General features: G+C 35.8%; 1 protein-coding gene across 1 annotated transcript in view; it reads left to right on the top strand.

Moving 5' to 3' along the window:
* The window catches only part of LOC150108112 (cytosolic 5'-nucleotidase 3-like), a 133,776-nt gene that overhangs the window by 10,760 nt on the left and 101,173 nt on the right, over window positions 1-21,843 (top strand). The window contains exon 2 of the mRNA XM_090390601.1: window positions 5,749-5,847. Coding sequence (XP_090246727.1) covers window positions 5,749-5,847 — 99 coding nt within the window. The remainder of the gene's footprint in view (window positions 1-5,748; window positions 5,848-21,843) is intronic.

The following is a 21,843-nucleotide window of genomic DNA, read 5'->3' as shown; positions in this document are numbered from 1 at the left end:
TTTTCAAAGTAATTACTCCATACTTCAAGGATATCTTTTTCTCCTGTTTAATTTTCCAAATATTGATTGAGTAGGAGTAGAATCTCATAAGAAGAATGAAAATGCATTTATTGAGCTGTTGTGGGACAGCTTCCTCAAGCAGCACGTAACAGAAGGAACTTGAGGTCAAAAGAGTGTTAGATTTTATTATAGTGTCAGAGGGTGTTTTAGTTAAAGATGTAACTATTCTTCCTCCAGTTGGTGACAGTGATCATGTAGTGCTCGCTTTGGAAGTGACTAAGTTTATGAATGTTCCATTCAGAAAAGATTAAATGCTGAACAACTACAAAACAGACAATTATGACCTACTGAGGAGTATACCGAGTTCAGTGGAATGGGATTGGTTTGATGGATGGTGTTAAACTGGGGTTCCAATTTTTATTTTATATTTGTATTCATATATATCTTTATATTTACCTTCTGTTCTGACTTCCCCCCTTAAGTAATTTCTTAATCTAACATCAGTGAGTCGTCTTAACTATCAATCTAGGCCGATGAGCAATTTTACAAGATGTGCACGTGGACTATGAAGACAAAGGAAACGTCATTAATTGGCACCAATTCCTTTGTTTATTCTGGTACCGGTTCTTTTTTAATTTTAGGGGAAATTTATATTTATACTGCGCCACCCTAATATGTATTTGATGATTATTTATTCATGAAAACAAAGTCTAGATCAGCACACTGTCTCGTAATTCTTAAACACTTAGCAGAGTATTCTCAATTAATCTCACTGTTAGGATTTATCTCGCAGTCGTAGCCCCCTATTTTATGTTTGTTATTCTTACCTCCCGCCTTGGTTCAAACTTTTATGAACGGTTCAGTAAAATGAAAATCAGGCAAGTCTTCATATTCATTTCAAAAGAAATTAACATTTAATTCACTGAATAGACATAATACATGTTATAAGAAATTTTTACTGACATAAAATTAATCTTGATAATATTAGGAAGTGAGTGGTTTCATTTATGATTGCTAAATCTCCTTTAACATATTAGATCATAATTTCATACCATTAATTCTAACAAAAATCTAACTCTTATCTATATATATGACACCATTAAAGGCTATTTTTTCTATATTTCACATACATTCACAAATATCTTCACACGATTATTCCAATTAAAGTATACAGTTCCTAAGTTTTATCAGCATAACTCTTAAAGTTCTTTCAATGAGGACTCAGTCCTCAGTTGAAGATTTGACCTATATCTAATTGTTGTCCCCTACACAATTTTACATAACAAATAAGAGTCTACATTACCAGTAGTTGGGGATGCACTAGGCCTTCATGTGTATCCCTACAGCACCTTCAGTTTCCAGATTACTTTCCAGATTTACCTCGGCTTTTCTACACATCAGTTGAATTCGGATATGACACATCGCTGACGGGGGAAGCAATTCTGGCTCCCCGCTCGCTCATCAATCGGCTGGGCATGGGTCTTCGATCTCCGGCGTGATCTGGAACTTTATCGTGTCAGGTCATTCCATAGCCTAGAACTGCCTATGGGCACTGCCACTTGCCGCGATGACCTCACGATAGACTGCTCTGCCGATGACCACTCCAGTACAGGGAACGAAAAAAGCCACGAGCTGGCGCTGCAGTGCCTTTTAAAATGTGCACCCTATGTTTCTTGCCTATATCATCCTGATTTCTCCCTTTCCTCATGGCACGTCACTCCTTTCAGCACCTAGTGCCAATCTCTCCCCTAGCGTGCTCTTCGGAGGACATCTACGTGCGTGTTCTATTAGGTGCACGTGTATGATTTCAGGCCATTGCTGTATAATCAGATTGTCCTTTGCCTTCAACATTGTAAGCAGAAGACTAGCACTTACATAGATTACACATAGTTTAAACTTCACAAAACACTTAATCATTTTCAATATGATGCATTAGGTGAAACTTTCTTAAATATTAATGTAACTGATAAATTACAATTGGTTATTTTTCTCTTGATATATTAATACTGGCTCTGGAATTGATAAACCGTGTTAAATCTGAATGAAGATAAAGGTTTTGACTTTTCCTTTCATTCAGAGTATAACAATGGGAAGCATTTAAACAATAAACGATGCTTCCCATTTTTAATGGGATTCCCAAGAGTTCGAAGAATAAATAGAGTGGGAGTCAAATGGATGTGTAATCTTATTAAACAAGAGATTCGTAAGAAAAGGATCATGTGGAAGGAATACCATGTGCATTATGAAAATTATAAGCAGAAGACTACAGTCATAACAGTAAAAATAAAGTATTTTATTACTTTTATATTTTAGTTTCTTTAAGTTCGTATATGTTGAACTGTTCTTTGTAATATGACCCTTCAGTATTATTTGTTTATCTTAAACAGTCGTAATGCCGTTGTTGTAATCTCGTTACTTGAAATAGACTATTACCTTTTAATCCCTTCAGTCTACCAATTTAATCCCGCCCCCTCTTAAGGTCGTACTATGCTATTTCACATGTACGTATTTTAGGAATTGCCTCTGCCTGGAGCCAGTTTCTTTGTCTAAATAGCTGGATTTTTCTCATAACGATCTCTGAAAATTTATTTATATTTATGACTGCGCCATTAGAGATTGCGTAGAGGAATTGTATATCTTTCCAATACATGCAAGAAAGCACCCAGCACAACACGGAAATATCTCTAATATTTATCTCTAAGTCAAGCAACGTTTAAGTCTACTATTCATCAGTCATGGCTACTTTTACTCTTAAGATCACACAGGTTCTGTCTTTTTATGAGAAGTGCATTGGTCAGGCAGAATCAGGCAAGTTTTCATGCTAAATTAAAGTACCAAAAAAGAAGTAACACTACACATATCAAATTAATCCAACTTAAATTCACTAACTAAAATGACATGGAAATAATATAATATTTGTGTGTCTGGTTCTCCACTTGGTTAATTAAACAATTCTCTCTTAAGCTTAATGATTAATGCAATAAATATGCTCACATATAATTCAGACATGGGAGCAGACTTGTACACACTTTACGTTAATTTAACTCAGACTATAATTATTATTAGGCTTAACTAAAACTTTCACATACTATTCCTTCTTCAATACATAACAATATCTAATTCCTTATAACTCTGCAAACTACTTCACAATTATTTTTAACAAAACTGCTTTCCGTCTTTACTGCTGTTCTTAATTCTAACAACTAGAAATTTCAGCAATCTTTGCCTTTAATTTCACATCCAGGAAAGTCCTTATACAAAAATCTTACTTGTTACTTTGTCATCCAGTTCGTTACACAAAATCCTAGAGATCGTCGACACCTTCTTCTACTCTCCGGTAAATGCAAAGGAATTGAGTGTTACCTTTTGTTTCTGTATTTGGTTGAATACTCTGTGTTTTGTTACAAATAAATAATACATATATTTTCTCCTCTGGTTTTGTATCATTAAAGTAATACTATGAATAAGCAATCACACCCAATTAATATTTAGTTAGTAACACTAAATTTATGCTAAATAAATGAATGCCTTTCATCAAGTATCAATAATGAAACATTGTATTAATTAATAAAAAGATTATATGTTTAAATGATTGTGAAATATTCAAGAAAGTGGAAGCAAAGATAAATGCTGTGAGAAAGGAGGAAGAAACATTTTATTCATATTTGATATTGCATGGGATGTCAAATGTGAGGTACCTATAAAATGGCAGATTTTTAGGTACGGTTGATGCCTGGATTTATCATTGACGTGCATTTTTGACAATTTTGTTCTGTTTCAGAATTCTGTAACACTTTTCGGACTATAGTGTTCTATGATTCTTGCCTTTTTTTTTTTTTTTTTTAGGCTAATGTATATACCAAAATATGTAATCCTCTATTAATTCAATGAAATCCTCGATTATAAAAAAAGAGTAGAAGGTAAGATGGAAAAAACATCCCTGGAAGTTGTATAAAGGTGTGGTGAAGGGTGTGAGGAGTAGGTATTTTACATTTAGAATTGTGGGTGTGGAATACTGCCAATGTGTATTGTGAATGCTGGGAGTGTTTTAAGGATGTTATGGTTCAGTTTGAACAAGTAAAATATTTTGGCTATTTAGGCACAATTTTTAGTGAAGATGGCAAATTAAATATGGAATAGATAACTAAATAAGCAAAGCTGGCATGGTGGGGAGTCAGCTGAATAAATTATTATTATTCACATCCGACTTTCGTGGACTGTGACTCATCATCAAAGAAGAGGAAAAATCAATTGAAACACTAAATTAGCTATAATACAAGGCATTGTTCAAACCAGTTTTAATTAGAATCAGCATTATCTTGATTAAAGTCTGGGGACCACAGATACAAGAGGTCTGAGAAAAATTAGGGGGAGTGAACAGATGGCATCAGTTGCAGATTCCTATTAAAAATGAAGATATTGAGAAGGAACCTGACATTGTTAGTCTTCAGGACAGAGCTAATCTAAAGTGATATTGATGACTTAAGCAGAATGGGAGAGGAAAGGTTAGCAAAATTGGTATTTGTGCCTGAGATGACAGGAAACATATGATCTGACAGTATTGCATACAAATAACAGATGAATTGTGAGGAAACTTGTTGATAGAAAGTTAATAATGGTGTAACATTTTCATGTAGTACTTATAATATCTTCTACACCACTGAGGCTACATCTCGGAATTTGATGATGGTCTGTGATAACTAATTAATTTCAAAAAAGTTTGTCCCATACTCATATATCAGGTATTTTATGTAATACAATGCATTTGCAGTTTAATAAATTTCCATGCTCTCTACTACTGGAAGAATGAAAATCAAAATGAAGACCAGTTAATATCTGCTAAAGGACTACTCCCATCTCATTATTCCCTTCTAGAATAAAAATTTGGAGTTGAGTATTTTTCTTCATATCTACACAGTCAGGACATGTTTGATAACATTCTATAGTAAAGTTGGTAGAATGACAAGCTCCCCTTCATTTGAAAAAGACCTGGGTTTAATTATTGTAAGTAATGATGATGATGAGGAGGAATGAATTTTCATATGGGCAATCTCATACAGAGCTGACAAGTTTTTGATTCTTTGGAAACTATCAATTCTGCAACTAATTTTTATTAATTCTTATCAATTTTATATTTGAATTCTATATGGAAGTGTATGCACAGTTGGACATCTATCAGTGCATGTAATTTGAACCATTAGAGATTCTCAGTCAATCTCTTTTATATGATTTTTTTCATTTCTATACAAAGAATGTTGTATTTAAAAAAATATATATATAATGCAGTTTATGCTACCATTATAATGTTTCAGTTTGGATGATACACTCAGGAAAACAAATATCTGTGAGGCAAACTATATATACTTTAGTTGGTTAAGAACAGGTGCAGCTGTACACATGCCAGAATTTATGAATCAGTGCTACAGTTTTTGTTTTTTTGCAGTATTCAGTGAAGTGATGGAGAAAAAATAGAAATTATTGGAGCAGCTTGAAATTTTTCTCCTACACTGTTGCCATTTAGGTGTTACATTATATTTAATTATATGAGATATAAGTTTTAATAATTTTTATGCATTATGATGGTGATTTAATAATTATGAATTTATCATTAATTTCATTTGTATGGGAATTTTTATTAAAAGGCTATGAGGAGTTACTGTATTAATTAATTAAAAGACTAATATTAAAGCTAAAGAATTTTTATTGTTAAAATTAGTATAGTAATTGTATGGCTGTCCTCTGTTTTAGATAGAAGAATTTCACAAGCCATCAGTGAAAATTAAAGACCCAGATAGAGTTGAAGAAATTGTTTGTGAACTGATCAAAGGTGGTGCTGCAAAGCTTCAAGTGAGTTAATTTCACAATACCTCTCTGTATCAGTTGGTGGTCTCCAAGCATGTTTATATTTTTTTATGGAAAGCTGAATTGGTTATCCTCTAATCAAATGAAATGTTTTATGTTATCTTTATTAATCATTCTAACATGGTTCAAAAGTTCAAAATGCATTTTATTAAACATCGCATCATTTTTATAAACAGTTGATTCATCTGATATTGAGTTGTTTTTTTTAAATAAAAATTGTTATACATGATTTTTGAAAAGAATTTATTCTGTATTAATATTCAAAATTTTTTTATCTAGTTATTAGATGTTTATCTGTCTTTTAAACTTTGCACTTCCCAAAATTTTGGACCTTAGTCCTTTTATTCATGACATTTATCTATGAACATTCTGTAATTCTTTAGAGGGGGGGGGAGAAAAAAAACCGTCTTCTTTCCCTTCTTCTGGCATGTATACACCAATTATTGTTACATGGCCTCTTAATGTTTTGAATCCAATTTCAATTAGACTTTTATTCCAGTAGTTAAAATACACAATCTTGTTCTTCATAGATTTACATGGCCTCTTAATGTTTTGAGTCCAATTTCAATTAGACTTTCATTCCAGTATTAAAATACACAATCTTGTTCTTCATAGATTTATGTATCATAATCAATTATACCTGCTTTTTTGTTCTTTCTTCTTTTTACTCTGCTATAGATTTGTATATATAGTTATTTTTTCATACTTTTTTGGTATTTGTATTTTCAGACAGACTAATTCTTTCAAGATGGCCACTACCTTCTTTATATTTCTGAATACCCTTTATATTCTACCACATGGGTCCTAAGTTTCGTCCATAAGTCTGATTTTTTGTGTTTTATATATACTTGTATTCAGCGCTGACGCCTAGTCTTTTTCTTGTGTGTGCGATTAATGTTCGGCGCCTTTCCAAAAAAGTTTTTTTTTGAATAAAGTGTGAATAAAACGAACAGGAAATGAAAAACAAATGAAAACTGCTTTACAGTATAATGTTACCTACGGATTAGTCCTGCTTATTCACATTTTTTTTTACACGGAACTCAACAAGTAATCATAAGTTGATTTGTGATACATGAGAAAATAAAGAACTATTTTAGGTATATTTTCGTAAATTTTAATAAAAAATTACAGTGATATAATCGGGTCCAGGATACAATTTCAGAATTTGTTTGTTCATTTCCGCAAAGATCTGAAGGGCCCGAACGAAAGACGATGTACATTCATAATTATATGTACCATTCGTTGTTCGTTTAAACTCTTATCTCATATTTTTTGACATCTTTTAGGCGCCTGTGTATATTGCACACCACGCCACCAGCCGGGCCTGCTTGTATTGTATATGTAGTGGAATATATATGCCCCAAATCACCTGGATTATGAAGCATTTATTCTATGAAAAAAAATTGCCTCAAACTGCAAAAATTAAAAATTGCTTTGAAGCTCAAAAAAGTCCTGTTGGATGTGTGAGGGAGGTTGGAAAAGACCAAATAAAAATTTTAAATTTTTATAAGATACTCTTGATAGGTGGCTAATAACACAAACTCAGTTTTTCGTTTTGTTATTTTCATCTCTTCAGCCTTGGACGGCCTTTTGAAAATGAAGAAAACCTGAACTTTTTATTGCATCTTTTATCTTATTTAATACATCTCCTTGCCATAATTTTTAGGACCTCCTGAATGGTGTAAAGTAAGCAAGTTACATGTTGAGAATTTTTTTGTGTTACCATGCACTCTAAAAGTAAAATAAAACATTTAAAAAAAATACTAGTAACTTAGCTATACTGGCAATGCAATTTCATATCTAGAGTTTACAAATAAACAATTCTACCGCAGTTTGTGAAGTGCTTATAAAATTTTGTTCTGTTTTAACCACTTTCACTTAGCTAGGTAATAAAAATGACTGGTACTCATAATTTAAATGTATCCTGTTGTCAATTTTAATAGTAGTTTTATAGTAAGTCAACAACTTGCTATAGATTTTTTTTTTTAACTCACTCACAAAAGATTAGTAGTAAACCTTTATTTGTACATTTTTTTCCCATTTTTATCAATTATATATATATATATATTAGGGTTACCAAGTAATTTTATAAGCTTGGTTATTTAACTCCTAATCCCAAGTATACAAACAATTAAGTTTGCACCTGAAACATAGTTCAAGTCTAAAGATGGTACAACACCAGGGCAACTCATTGTAAAGGTGGGTAAAGCTCTGATCACTATTCTTAGTATTTTCCCATAATGTAAAGTGCTTTACCCATTGTAAATAAGAATAGTGATCAATGAGTTGCCCTGGTGTTGTACCATCTTTAGACTTGAACTATGTTTCAGGCACAAACTTAATTGTTTGCATACTTGGGATTAGGAGTTAAATAACCAAGCTTATAAAATTACTTGGTAACCCTAATATACAGTATCCCCAAGTTAAAAAAATTAATTACATATATATATTTATTTATTTATTTTTTTTGTAATTTATTTTTAACTAGTCAAGATACCCTGCTCTAGAGACCAAACATTGCACTTTGCCACTTCAGGCCTCCAATAAGTGGAGTGATAGTCTCACACCAGGTGATGAAGTTCATCTCAATTGCTATACTAAATTAGATGTTTAACTATACGTCAATGTATTTTTTTTTCTTTATAAGTATTCATTTATTGTTTACTCTCTGATTTGCTATTGCTACATGATACCAGGGTGCTTAAGGATCAAGGCTGGATAACTGGGGGGGGGGGGAGACTTCCACATGGCCTTTTGGGGAACTGCAGAGAACTGACCAGGGCTTCTGACCTAACATCCAATCCTTACCTTCTCTACTGACTGAACGAGGGTGGGCTGACAATTTGGGATTTTGTTGTCCAAATTGTATTCTTATTGGCTTAAAAATTATTCATAATGATGGACAACATGATGGAATTTCATGCCAGCTAGTGTGTTTCCCAGTTAAACAAGGCGCCCCCCCCATTGTTTTTGTCAGGAAACCAGAGCAAACAGTGAAAAGTCAGCTACTGGAACAAACCTAAACCCCAACTCAACATCAGCTGAGGTCAAGATTGACACCATCAACATAAGAAGCATCAATGGAAAAGAAATAGAGCTAGCAGAAGAATTGGTTAAGTACCAGATCAACATAATAGGTGTTAGCAAAACAAAAGACAAAAACAGGCAAGATATTATATTCAGGCAATAAGAATCAGCGAAATGAAGGTGTAGCTATAATATTAAACAATAAATATGAGGATAAGCTTCTTGAATGGCAGGCAATATCAAGTATAGTGATGTGGGCTACCATCAAAATGAAGAACTAGACAATGACACTTATTTGTGCATCCAGCCTGTGGCACCACTGTTTTTACTAATGTATCATCAAAATGAAGGAGAATTTGAATCTCTAGGTATGTTTGTATGCCTTTGAAGAGTATTACTCACACAGAGGAGGAGGCAGGAAACTGATACCCATGTTCTGGAGACTAAACATAGTATTTCACCAGGTGATGAAAATCATCTACTACCTAATGGGTCTTCTTGGGATTTCCTCCAACTAGGAAGGTATCTTTTTTGCAGCAAGATATTCAGTGGGTTTAGAGTCTCCCTTTTGCAGAAACAAGCCACTCCACAGAAACAAGAGAGGAAGAAGATACCTTGAGTCTGGCTCTCACCCAGCGAGAGAGACCTCAGTCAAGGTCAAAACTGGTCTGGGTAGTGATCCTTCCTATAATGTTTTTGCATTATGGAATGGTAAGGCAATTGATGTGAAGTCAATAGCCTCAATATAAAATAGTCTAGTCATGAAATTACTTTAGTATTATCTTTAGTATTATTATTTAGTACTAATATCCTATACTGAAATTATTTTAGTATAGGATATTAGTATATATATATATACCAGCTTTCTATCTGGATGCACGCTGTGTGATGGTTGATGGCTCCTTATCCTCTCACCATTTAACTAATGCCAGGGTTGTTCCACAAGATTCTGTCCTCTCACCAACCCTCTTCACCAACCCTCTTCCTGCTATATATCAATGACCTACTTAAGTTGACCTTCATCCAAACACACAGTTTCACAGACGACAGCACATTGCACTCCTCCCTTTCATTTCATAAACCTTACTCTACACAACTCGCCTCAACCTACTGAACATCAGTTCTGATCTCCTAGCCATTCTGCAATGGGGTTCAGATAACCTCATCAATTTCATTGCTAATAACACCCAGTTCTGTCCTATTTCTCATTAAAAAAAAAAAAAAAGAACCATTTTTTCCCAGTATTCTTTTTGACAATACCGAAATTTCCAAACAATCTGAGATTTCTCTTCTTGGAATTACCCTAACATCAAACCTCTCCTGGCATAAACATATCACAACCACTGCATCCTTGGCTTCAGAAAAACTAGGATTTCTCTTTTGCTCAAGACGTTACTTCACCTCTGAACAGCTGTTAACATTATACAAATCACAAATCCTCCCAGCTTTTGAATACTGCTCTCACATATGTGGTTCTCCCCCCCCCCCCCCCAAAAAAAAAGCTCCCTCAAACTGCTGACTCAATACAGAGGAGAATAATTAGACTTATTAATGACCCATCTCTTACCAACTCACTCCTCCCACTTTCGCAAAGACGTTTGGTTTCTGCATTATATTCTACAAATATTTTCATGGGAAATGCTCATCAGAAATAACATCAATAATTCCCCCACTTAGTACTAAGCTCGTCAGAACAAGTGCAGCTGCTGGTCAACATCTTTTCACTGTGCACCTTGAAAAACAACGTTTCTTTTCCTCTTCCTTCATCCCTGCAACTGCTGTACTGTGAAACAGTCTTCCCCCTGTTGTGTTTCCCAAGGAATACAGTATACAGTCTTTCAAATCAAATGGAAACAAATTCCTCCTTTCCTGACCCACTACTCATATACGGTATTAATGTAATATAGGTTGATCAACCAACCTCTCATGTATGAGCACAACGTAAAGAAAAAAAAAGAACATAATTACATAAGCAAAGTGGATATTAGATCCAGGATTATTTCAAAGCCAAATGTAGAAATTATGAAAGTTTCATGAGTTGATCAGAGAGCTTGCGGGCAATACATTCCTCAGCATTCATGAGTTGCCTTAGTGTGAACTACTGCAAGCTCTCTGATCAACTCACGAAACTTTCATAGTTTTTACGTTTGGCTTTGAAATAATCCTGGATCTAATATCCACTTTGCTTATGTAATTTTGCATCACCAAACTGGAGCCTTTTTGCTCTTTATTTTAGTAATTACTTTTATGCACCGAATGAGAGTTCGCTTACAAAAAATACATTTCTTTGACTCTTCAAGTCCCTTAGTACAACAACCAGCAAGGTGTGGAAATTGCGGAGGCCCTCACCCTGCAAACTATAGGGGATGCATAACATTTCCTCAAAACCAAAAGACTCAACTCCAAACCAATAAACCTATACAAGAACGCTCATCCTCCCATGAAACCACAAACTCCACAACGGACGGAAGGACGTGTGCTGAAGTTACGAGACCAACCTACCTAAAAGACCCAAAACCAAGACAGTCACAACAAACCAAGAAACCTATCCTACAGAACATAACAAGCTGCATAGGAGAAATGCTTGCTGAACTCTGGCAAACCAACCCAACTCAAGAAGCTAAGGATATCATCTTAAGACACACTCAATCACTGCTTGTTGAAATTCTTAGTGAATAAGACTAATAGAAAACCTAAATCATTACAGATTGTCAGCTGGAACGCAAATGGACTATCCAACAAAATGCAGGAACTACAGGAGTTTGCAACAGAAACTCAAGCAGATATCATCCTTATAAATAAATCACACCCTCGTTCAAGACAAAGTTAGAATCAATAATTATAGCACTTACCGTACAGACAGATCCAATGAAGAGGAGGAGGCACCGCCATCTTTGTCAAAAGAAACATAAAGCATAATACAATAGCCAAATCCCAAACAGAACACATGGAAACCACAGGAATAGAAATACATATGGGGAAACACAAGCAGTATCAGGATATTTGCAGCCTACAACCCCCTCAAATAAAAAAACTCCTAGATTCAGATCTGAATGAAATACTAAATGCAGGTAAAGCAGTAATCGTAGCTGGTGATTTTAATGCCAAACATTCCACATGGAACAGCAGAAACTCAAATATTAACGGTAGACTACTGAATTCATATACCACTACAAGAAACATGACAGTAATAGTACCCACAGAACTCGCACACTACAGAGCAACCTGCCATCCAGATGTATTTGATATAGCAATACACTTGGTCGTCGACTTACGACCGACTTCTGTTCTGGATGACAGGTCGTAAGTCGATCTGATTGTATGTCAGCCATATATTTATTAACAGTATTCTTTATAACCTTTCTGATCTTTTTATCATCGTTATAATTTATTTTTATAATCTTTTAAATTTATAATTATGTATATTGTACATAATGTGAAAAATAATACTGTACATACTGTACTGTAAACACAAAAATACAATCTAAAATTAATGTAAAAATTAATACAAATGAAATTTACAAAATCAATTTTTAATCTTTGCTTGTGCTGGGTTGTGGATCTTGGGTTGAGGTAGGAGATGTTCTCTTGATGAGGAACATGCTGAGCTTTGTTTGAACAGTTTGTTTCTTTTTTTCTTCATATATCTCACAATAACAACGCACAGCATCTTGAATGATACGTTCAACCTTTGTGAATCGTTCGACATTAGGGTCCATTGCTTCAAAACTGGCGAGAGCTTTATTCAGTTGCAAAAAAGAATCTAATAAGCTCTTTGCAGTGAATTTCTTTTTTGGCTCCTCTTCTTCCTCGCTTGCTTTTTCTTCTGACACTCTCTGTGCTTCCAATTCAGTCAACTCATCATCCAAAAGTTCTTTTATTTCACAATCTAGCAATTCCTCTAAGTCTTCTATTTCACATTCTAATTTAAGATTTTTTGCAAGTTTAACTATTTTTTTCTGTAATCACTTCCAGTTCCTCTCCTTTTTCAAATCCTTCAAATGTATGCGCATAACATTTTAGACACTTTTTCCAAATTCCCAACATACAATTCTTTGTTACACATTCCCATACGGTCGAAATATTCTTGATACACCGAAGAATGTAGTACTGCTTCCAAAAGTCTTGCAAAGATAAATCAGCATCAGAATCTATCGGTTCGATGGCTTGTGTGAATGTCGTTCTGAAGTAGTGAGCCTTAAATGCTGAAATGATCCATGGGTTGAATGAGAGTGGTTGTGTTAGGTGGCATAAAAACCACTCTAACATCATGTTGAAGGTTGTCCAGATGAGGAGGGTGGTCAGGGGCATTGTCCATAATCAATAAAATCTTGAAAGGGATATGTCTCTCTCCGCACAATATTCACGAGCCTGGGGAATAAAGCAGTTCATGAACCAGTCTTTGTACAGTGCTTGAGTCATCCAAGCTTTAGGGTTTGAATGGTAGTAAATGGACAGTGTGTGCTTGTTGATGTGCTTAAATGCACGAGGGTTTTCTGAACGATAAATGAGAAAAGGCTTCAGCTTAAAACCCACGGCATTCCAACCAAGCAACAAAGTCAACCGATCCTGAAAAGCTTTGAATCATGGCATCCTTTTTTCTGCTTGGTGTATGTACGTACGATTAGGCATGCGTTTCCATTGCAAGCTGGTTTCATCTACATTAAATGTTCCGGTAGATAATCTTCTTCTTTGATTAAAGAGTCGAAACTATCAACGAATTTTTGGGCTTCATCTGCACTTCCTGCTTCTCCTGTGACACGTACATTATGCAAAGCAAATCTTTTTTTTTAAAACGCTTAAACCATCCACTACTAGCCTGAAAATCTTCTGCATGATTTTAAACCCTGAAACAGACTTCTAGCCTTCGCTTGCACTGTGCAAAGGCTCATGGGTGAATTTTTCTGTATTAAATCTTCCATCCACATAAACAACAATTTCTCCATTTCATTGATGGGTCCCTGTCGTTGTTTGGTTAAAATTGTAGACTTCATAGGTGCGGAACCTTTCACAGCTTCCCGAATTCTTTCTTTGTCCTTAAGTATCATCGATACCATGGAATGTGATAACTTCAAGTCGTGCTATCGTATTCACTTTCTTTCCACCTTCATACTTCTGGATAACTTTTATTTTACACTCTAAATCAATAGTTTTCTTTGACTTCTTAGCTGGTGTATCTGTAGACAAAGGCATTTTCCTTTTACTAGACATTTTATGGGTAGTATTTCAGTAGAATTTTAATTAATACACCACACGCAACAGATGCTTGAAAGTGACTGAGTGTATGCAAGAGATAGTTATCGTACGATAGCTATCGTATCCCATAGTTATCATACGTGCAGCTTCCTGATTTATTATTAATTTATTCATTTTTTTTTTTTTTTTTTTTTGCCATAAGTTGCATAGGTCATAAGTCGACGACCAGGTGTACTAAAAAACATTGTGTACAGCTATCAAATACAAGCAGTTAACGACTTAAATTCTGATCACAACCCCATCATTTTGCAACTAGGAACCATAGAAGATTTAACAAAAAATACCTCCACCTTTATAAACTGGAAACAACTTCCCTCAGCCTTCCAGGAAAACCTTGGCCCAGTACCACATATAACATCCACTGAATATATAGAAAAAGCAGTAAAAACCTTTGAAAGCAATTACTAACAGCAGAATTACAGATAACAAATATAACCAAATGCACATCACCAAATAACTCCCAGAGGACATAAAACTTCTTATCCGAGAGAAAAACAGGTTAGGAAGAAAATATCACAGAACAATGGATTTCTCAGATAAGCAGGCAGTTAACAGAGCAACAAAACAGGTTCGGTATGCCCTAAAGGATCACTGTAACCAACTTTGGAATAACAAAATACACCAATTAAACACACAGGATCAGTCATTGTGGAGAATGATGAGATCACTTCGTTCGAAACGTAACATGCTTCCTCCAATCCAAGGTGAATATAGAGTCTCCTACAGTGATGAGGAAAAGGCAGAAGCATTTGCAGACAGCTTAGAAAGACAATGCAGCCCCAATTATACCAAATATAGATATAAACTTCATAAGAAAAATCCACACACAAGTGTGAAAAATTACTCAAAATGACTCATTCCAATCCAACAACAAACCTGTATCACCAATAAAAATATATGAGAACATAAGAAAACTAAATAACAAAGAGGCTCCAGGTCCAGATGGTATAATGAACAAAGCGCTCAAACTATTCTCCGTGAAGGGGTTATGCATCTGGTAGCCATCACTAATGCCATCCTTTGTCTAAATTATTTTCCAGAGCGATGGAAGCTTGTGGATGTCTTCCTAATTCCAAAAGCTGGGGAAAATACACAATTTCCTCAGAATTATAGCCCGATCAGCCTTCTTTCGTGTGTAGGCAAGATAGCCAAATGCGCTATACTTACACAGATTCAAGAGGCAGCAGATAACAACCATGTCATATAAGACAAGCAATTCGACTTTAGGAAATATCACTCCACAACTCCAAATTTACAGAGTCGTTGAATACATCACACAAGGATTCAAATGGCACCAACATTCTGGCTCAGTCTTCCTGGACATAACACAGGCATTTGACAGAGTGTGGCACAATGATCTAATTTTTAAACTATACGAAGTTGGAATCCCATTACCACTAGTTCTACTTATCAAATCACATCTGAATAACAGAAAATTTAAAATAAAACTCAATGGAATCAGATCCACAGAGAGGAGAGTCGTGGCTGGAGTTCCTCAAGGCTCTCTGCTGTCCCCCTACTCTTCTCCATATACATAGCAGATCTTCCCAAATTGTCTCCATCCATCACCGCTCTCTATACCAATGACACAGTTATCATAGCTGGATCCCTCCGCCCACATCTAGCCTCAAGCAAGTTACAGAGAGCAGTTCATGAATTAAAGAATTGGTACAAAATAGCATATTGCAATCAACCCAGGAAAAAGCTCTGCAGTACTTTTCACCAGACCTAAAGCAGAACCGAACACAAGCATACAAATGTTTGGAAAAGTTATCCCTTGGCACAACTCTGCCAAGTATCTAGGAGTTCATCTGGATAAGCACCTAAATTTCAAGACTCACATAAATAGTGTCTCTACCAAAGCAAGTCAGACTATTGCACAGCTATATCGACTTTTAAATAGGAACAGCTTCCTAAACATAAACAACAAAATTCTCTTCAAATCAGTGATAAGACCTCAGATAACTTCGCCTCACCAACTTGGGGACACACATCTGAACAGAACATCCTCAGATTGCAAATCTGAGGATGTTCTGTTTAGATGTGTGTCCCCTACTGTTACACCTGATATCTTAAGAATGTAGAATTCTCAGCTATCATGGTGTAACATGAAGAATAAATAAATTAAAAACCCTGCAAAAGAGATAATTGATGAATTATTTAAAAGAAAAAGAAATATTCTTGCATCCAATAAAATATATAAAATATAAAGGTGTTTGTTAAACTAACTAACAAAAAAAGAAAAGAATATATTAATGTTGTAATATGGTATAAATGAGAAAATTTAACTAAATAAGACAGAAAAGGATTAGTCATAAAAGATGGTATGTGAGAGGCTAGAGATTAAATTCATAGAAAAATTTTGGAAAGGGGACTAAATTAGAGGCTAGCACAAGAAAAACAACAGACAATTGCTTAGGGTCAATTCCCGGGTTGAGACTTCGTTACGGGCTCGCCGATCAAATGACGTTTGGCAGAAAAACGCCACCCTAATTGGTCGGTGAAGTAAAAACAAGTAAAAAGAAGCAAAAGCGAATGTAGAAACTAGAAAGTTTCGTGAGTTGACCAAAGAGCTTGCAGGAATATTCCTCGGCATTCACGGGTTACCTTAGTGTGGACTACTTAAAAGACATAAGAGCTGCCCAATCTTCTATATATTTGCCTTTTATTAGCCCATTTTGATAAGGTTTCATTGGCCTGACAGCTGTTTCAAACTGGTTGGTTCTCTTCGGAGACCAGAGAGAAACCTTAAGAGAGCAAAAACTCTTGTTGTACTAAGGCAGAATGTTACTGTCTATAAGGGTGAAGCATAATGCTTTTAATCCCTGCTATCTGATAAGGTTACTGTGTAGGGAAAAATTTATGAGCTACGTGCTCAGCCCGAGTTGGGCAAGTTATAGATCTTGAAAGGGAACTAGAATGGCTTTAGGTCGTCTATATTTACATAATTCTGATTCATCATAATTTGCTGCTTGTTGGACTAATTCATTTGGATGTGAGGACGATTTTGAGAAGTAGTTTACTGCGAGAGATTGCAGAAAAGAGTAGATATAAGGGACATTTGTGTCTTGATGAAGTTGAACATTTCTGATGTACCATGGTGCATTTAAGATCATGCGTAAGCGTTTTCTTTGCAGTTTAAGGATATTTGAGCTTGAAGTATGGCTCCAGGCGGGGGACACATAAGTGATAATGGGACGAATCATCAACTGGTAGAGGAGCAATTTGATTTTAATATCTAGTTTGCTGTTCCTATTGATAAGAGGGTAAAGCTGTGCTATGACTTTTGATGCCTTTGCACATAAGGATTTTGTATGCGGACTGAAAGTAAGTTTTCTGTCTAGCAGTATGCCAAGATATTTGGCTTCTGTTTTCCAGGGAATCCTGATGTTAAATAAAAAGATGTCTTCTTTGGGAGATGTTGAATTTTTTGTGAACAGAAGAGCACCGCTTTTTTGAGGGTTTACTTGCAGTCTCCAAATGGAGAACCAGTGTTTCAGTTTCAGCAGGTTATCTTGTAGTTTCTTTGTAACAAGATGTGGTTTAAGAGATCTGACCAGTTGCTGTTTCGTCGGCATAGAGAGCAATGATAGATGACATCGGGTTATGTGGGATGTCCGCCATGTAAATCGAGAAAAGTATCAGCGCCAGGAGGGATCCTTGAGGCACTCCAGCCAAGATCTGCAGCTGGGTAGATACCGCCCCATTTAGTTTAACTTGTATGCGTCTTCCAGAAAGAAAGGACTTAATGAGGTAGATCAGATCCAATGGAATGCCGACTAAAATTAGCTTGTATAGGAATCCAAAGTGCCATAATTTGTCCAACACATTTTCTAAATCAAGAAAGATTGTTCCGGTGTATTGATGCCAGTTGATGCTGGTGGTAATGTATTCAACTAGTCTATGGATCTGTTGAGTAGTGCTGTGGAGTTTGCGAAAACCAAACTGCTCTAAAGGTAGGATATTTAGCTTGCTTACAAAAACTTGAATTTTGGAGAGGATGACATTTTCAGCGATTTTGCCCAAATTGGAAATCAGGCTGATGGGGCTTATAAATAGGGACCACATCTCCCAACTTCCAAGCGTAGGGAAAGTATTTGAATCTAAGCATGTCATTTATTATTGTTGTGAGATGTACGATGGCCTTTCGGAGTAGCAGTTTAATAACTTTATTAAGGATGCCGTCAGGTCCGGGAGTTTTTTTTATTTTTAAAATTTTGTGTGATGTAGATTTCTGCTGGAGAAGTAGGTGTGAGTTGGCTAGTACATGTATCACACTGTTTTAGTACGTATCTGACGTGGCAGTGAATTTTATAAATATGATTGAGGTTCAGGTTATCATATGAAGGACTGCACTGCTTTTCTAAGTTTTTGACTATTGTTTCGGCTTTTTCAGCATCTGAGTGAACTATGCGTAAATCCGATTTGAGAGGAGGAAGAGCTTTATTTTTACTTTTGATATTTCTTAACAGTTTCCAAACGGTTTGATCACCGGGTGAAATGGAAGCTAATTTATCTTCCCATAGTTTGTTTCTGTGAGCCTTCAGTGCATCTCTCACTGCACTATTCAACTGGTTGAGTGACTTTTTATCTTGGGGAGCCATGGTATTAAAGTATCTTTTTCTTGCCTTATTTTTCTCCCTGATCAAGCTCATAATATCTTCTGGAAGTCTTGTAGGCTTAGAAGTAGGCGTATTGGTGATAGATGATAAGGCCGTATTGATTTGTTGAGTAGATTTATTGAGTGCAGAATCAATTTCTTCTTTGTAGAGTTAATATGAGGAACAGGACCAAAGTAGTTTGGGAGCATATTGGATAATTTTTCCCAAGGTATGAAGGTGAGGCAGGAGAAACAGTCCCTTCTGATTGCCTAATTGGAGCAGAATAGGGTTGTGGTCAGAGGTTAATTTGTCAAATGAATCCAAGTTGTACTGCAATTTGACATTTTTGAGGACAGCTATATCTAGGACATCAGAGGAGCCAGTTGGATTGAGATGAGTTGGTATTGAAGGACCAGCCACAGCTATGCAATTGGAACTTGAGTAGTTAAACAGTATGTGACCATTTTTGTTGGTAGATTTACTGTTCCAAGCAGGATGTTTTGCATTGAAGTCTCCAGTGATGATAATCGGTCCTTTTACACCAAGGATGGCATCCAGATCTGAGGTCAACAATGTTTTTGTTGGAGGGTTGTAAGCAGCAAAAATTTTTAGGTTTCCAACTGAGTTTGTGAGGACATTAATGCCCGTGATTTCGAGGTTGATGGTTGCAGGGTTGGTTATTGAATGATGGTTTATATAGTTTTTGATAAGGGTGGCTGTACCGCCACCTCTATACCCGTCTGTCGTTTCTGTAAACCCTCTGATTTTTAGGTTGTTAGCAGGTCTCAGGTGAGTTTCATTGATTAGAAGTATATTTGGATTATATCTATTATTGAATTCCTGGATTTCCAACACTTTGTTTTTGATACCGTTGGTGTTCCAAGCGATAATCCTAAGCAAATCTGGAGTGATTTTTTTTTTCTATGCATCAGAGAGTGCAGATAATATGGATTGAGTTTGCTGTAAAAATCTTTTTGTAACACTTAGTGATGGGTTTGTGTTGCTGAAATCCTACAGCATATTTGCAAGAGAAGAGGTGATAATAGCTGATAGATTTGAATGTGGATTAGCCAGGTTCTGGTTTTGTACTATCTGTTTGGAGCGGACCACTTCGGCATATGTTCTCGTTTGATGTTGAAGATTCATTTTCTTAAGGGGCTCAGTTAATGATGAGCGAGCATCTGTTGTCATGTTCTCACTTTTGGAGGACTGATGAGGTAGGTTAACTATTTGGATCGTTCCATCTGTTTTGGGGGTGATAAATACACCCTCTATAATTACCTGGGTGAGGACCGCCACAATTAGCGCACTTAGCCTAGGTGGATTTTGGCTTGGTGCAAGTGTTTGTGGGGTGATTCTTGCCACATTTTAAGCATCTGTACTGAGCTTCGCACAACTTTTGGGCATGGCCGAACTTCTGGCATCTGTGGCACTGCACAGAAGATGCTCTTTTCCTCAATGGTTCTGGGGTGATTTTAAGTCCACAGATTGAAGATTGTAAATATCCTTGTAAATGTTATGAATCTCTACTAAAACTAGAGTCATAGGTAAATAATAATATTTGGTTTACCGATCAAAGGTGTCTTATTTGATCTGAACATTCTACTGACCTTTATGGAAGGTAGATCATGTAGGTTGAGGTCAGTGAGTATTTCATTCGTGTCAATATCCTCGGAGGACCACTTTCAGATATTTTTTGGAGGTAAGTGAAAATGTATGGTATTGTATTCCTCTTGCGTCCAGCTCCTTTGTAAGATTTCTATAATCAGCCACCGTGGCAGGCTGAATTTTTATGCCCTCATCTACATTTTTGGCCAATCTATAATTTATTTGTAGGTTAGCCATTGTGGTTCTTAGGGTTGTCCATTTCTGCTTCTCCCTTAGGATAATCGGTGGAACCTTCTCATTGGGAGAGGCGGAGGAGTCTGAATTGGGAGAGTCTTTGTCCATACCAACTTCATTTGTTGGTTCAGAAGCGAGAGTTTTTTGCTTCTTACGGGCGTGAGTTTTTTCTTGATCAGTGGGATTGGAGGCAGACACCAGTAAGTTGAGCTTTTCCTCCATTTGAGGAAAGTCTTCATTTTCTTCATCATCCACCTCAGGTAAAGAACATAAGTTTAAGTAGCCTAGCCATTCTTGTTCAAATTTTTTAAGAAGCTTTTTAATGAATGTGAGTGCTAGCCCTTTGTCAAGAGAGTCGACAATGATGTCAGGATCAATCAAGTTACCAGGCCATTTCAATTTGAACTTCTTTTGAAGTTTATTAATGAGTATGATAGTCAAGCAAGTCAGTGACAACGTCCAAGTCAGGCACGCTCATATCGATTTAATTGCATATGAGCACAAATATAAATCCCGCAGGTCTAGAGACCTGCCAGCAAAATTTCTGTAGAGAATCCCACAGCCGTAGAGAACTGCCAGCGATGCCTAACGCAATAGTCTACCAGCTAAACAATATAAGTGTAAAAATAGTCACAAAATGAAGAAGCTTACCTCTAAAAATCATTCAGAATTCTCCCAAAAAATATCACATGCAAGATTAGTAACTTTAGTAACAAGTACACGTAAACTTTCTTCACGATAGGTGCCATTTTAAATCGAAAATTGTTGTACTAAGGAACTTGAAGAGTCAAAGAAATGTATTTTTCATAAGCGAACTTGGTCGGTGCCTAAAAGTAATTACTAAAATAAAGAGCCAAAAGGCTTCATTCCGGCAATGCAAAATTACATATGCATAGTGGATATTAGATCCAACATTATTTCAAAGCCGAATGTAGAACCTGTGAAAGTTTCATGAGTTGACTAGAGAGCTTGTGGGAATACATTCCTCGGCATTCCTTTGCATCGCCAAACTTGAAGCCTTTTGGCTCTTTATTTTAGTAATTTCATTTATTTGTCTAAATAGGCTATGAAGTCATTGTGTCCTTAAAAGAATTTACATACAAACACATAAAAAAATAGTAAACAGTTTTGACTTAAGATGTTATTTTAAAAAAATAGTGCATTTATATTGTCATGTTTATTGACTGAATAGTTTGTTATACTCATCAAGGATTAGTCATTTGCCTGTTCTGGTTTCACTGGAATTTCCATCTTA

This window comes from Typopeltis vanoorti, chromosome 3 (assembly GCF_054136105.1).
Source record: "Typopeltis vanoorti isolate ZY-2024b chromosome 3, IOZ_Tvanoo_1.0, whole genome shotgun sequence".
Lineage (NCBI taxonomy): Eukaryota > Metazoa > Arthropoda > Arachnida > Uropygi > Thelyphonidae > Typopeltis > Typopeltis vanoorti.
Note: the sequence above shows the minus strand (reverse complement) of the source record. Positions and strands in the feature narration are given on the sequence as shown.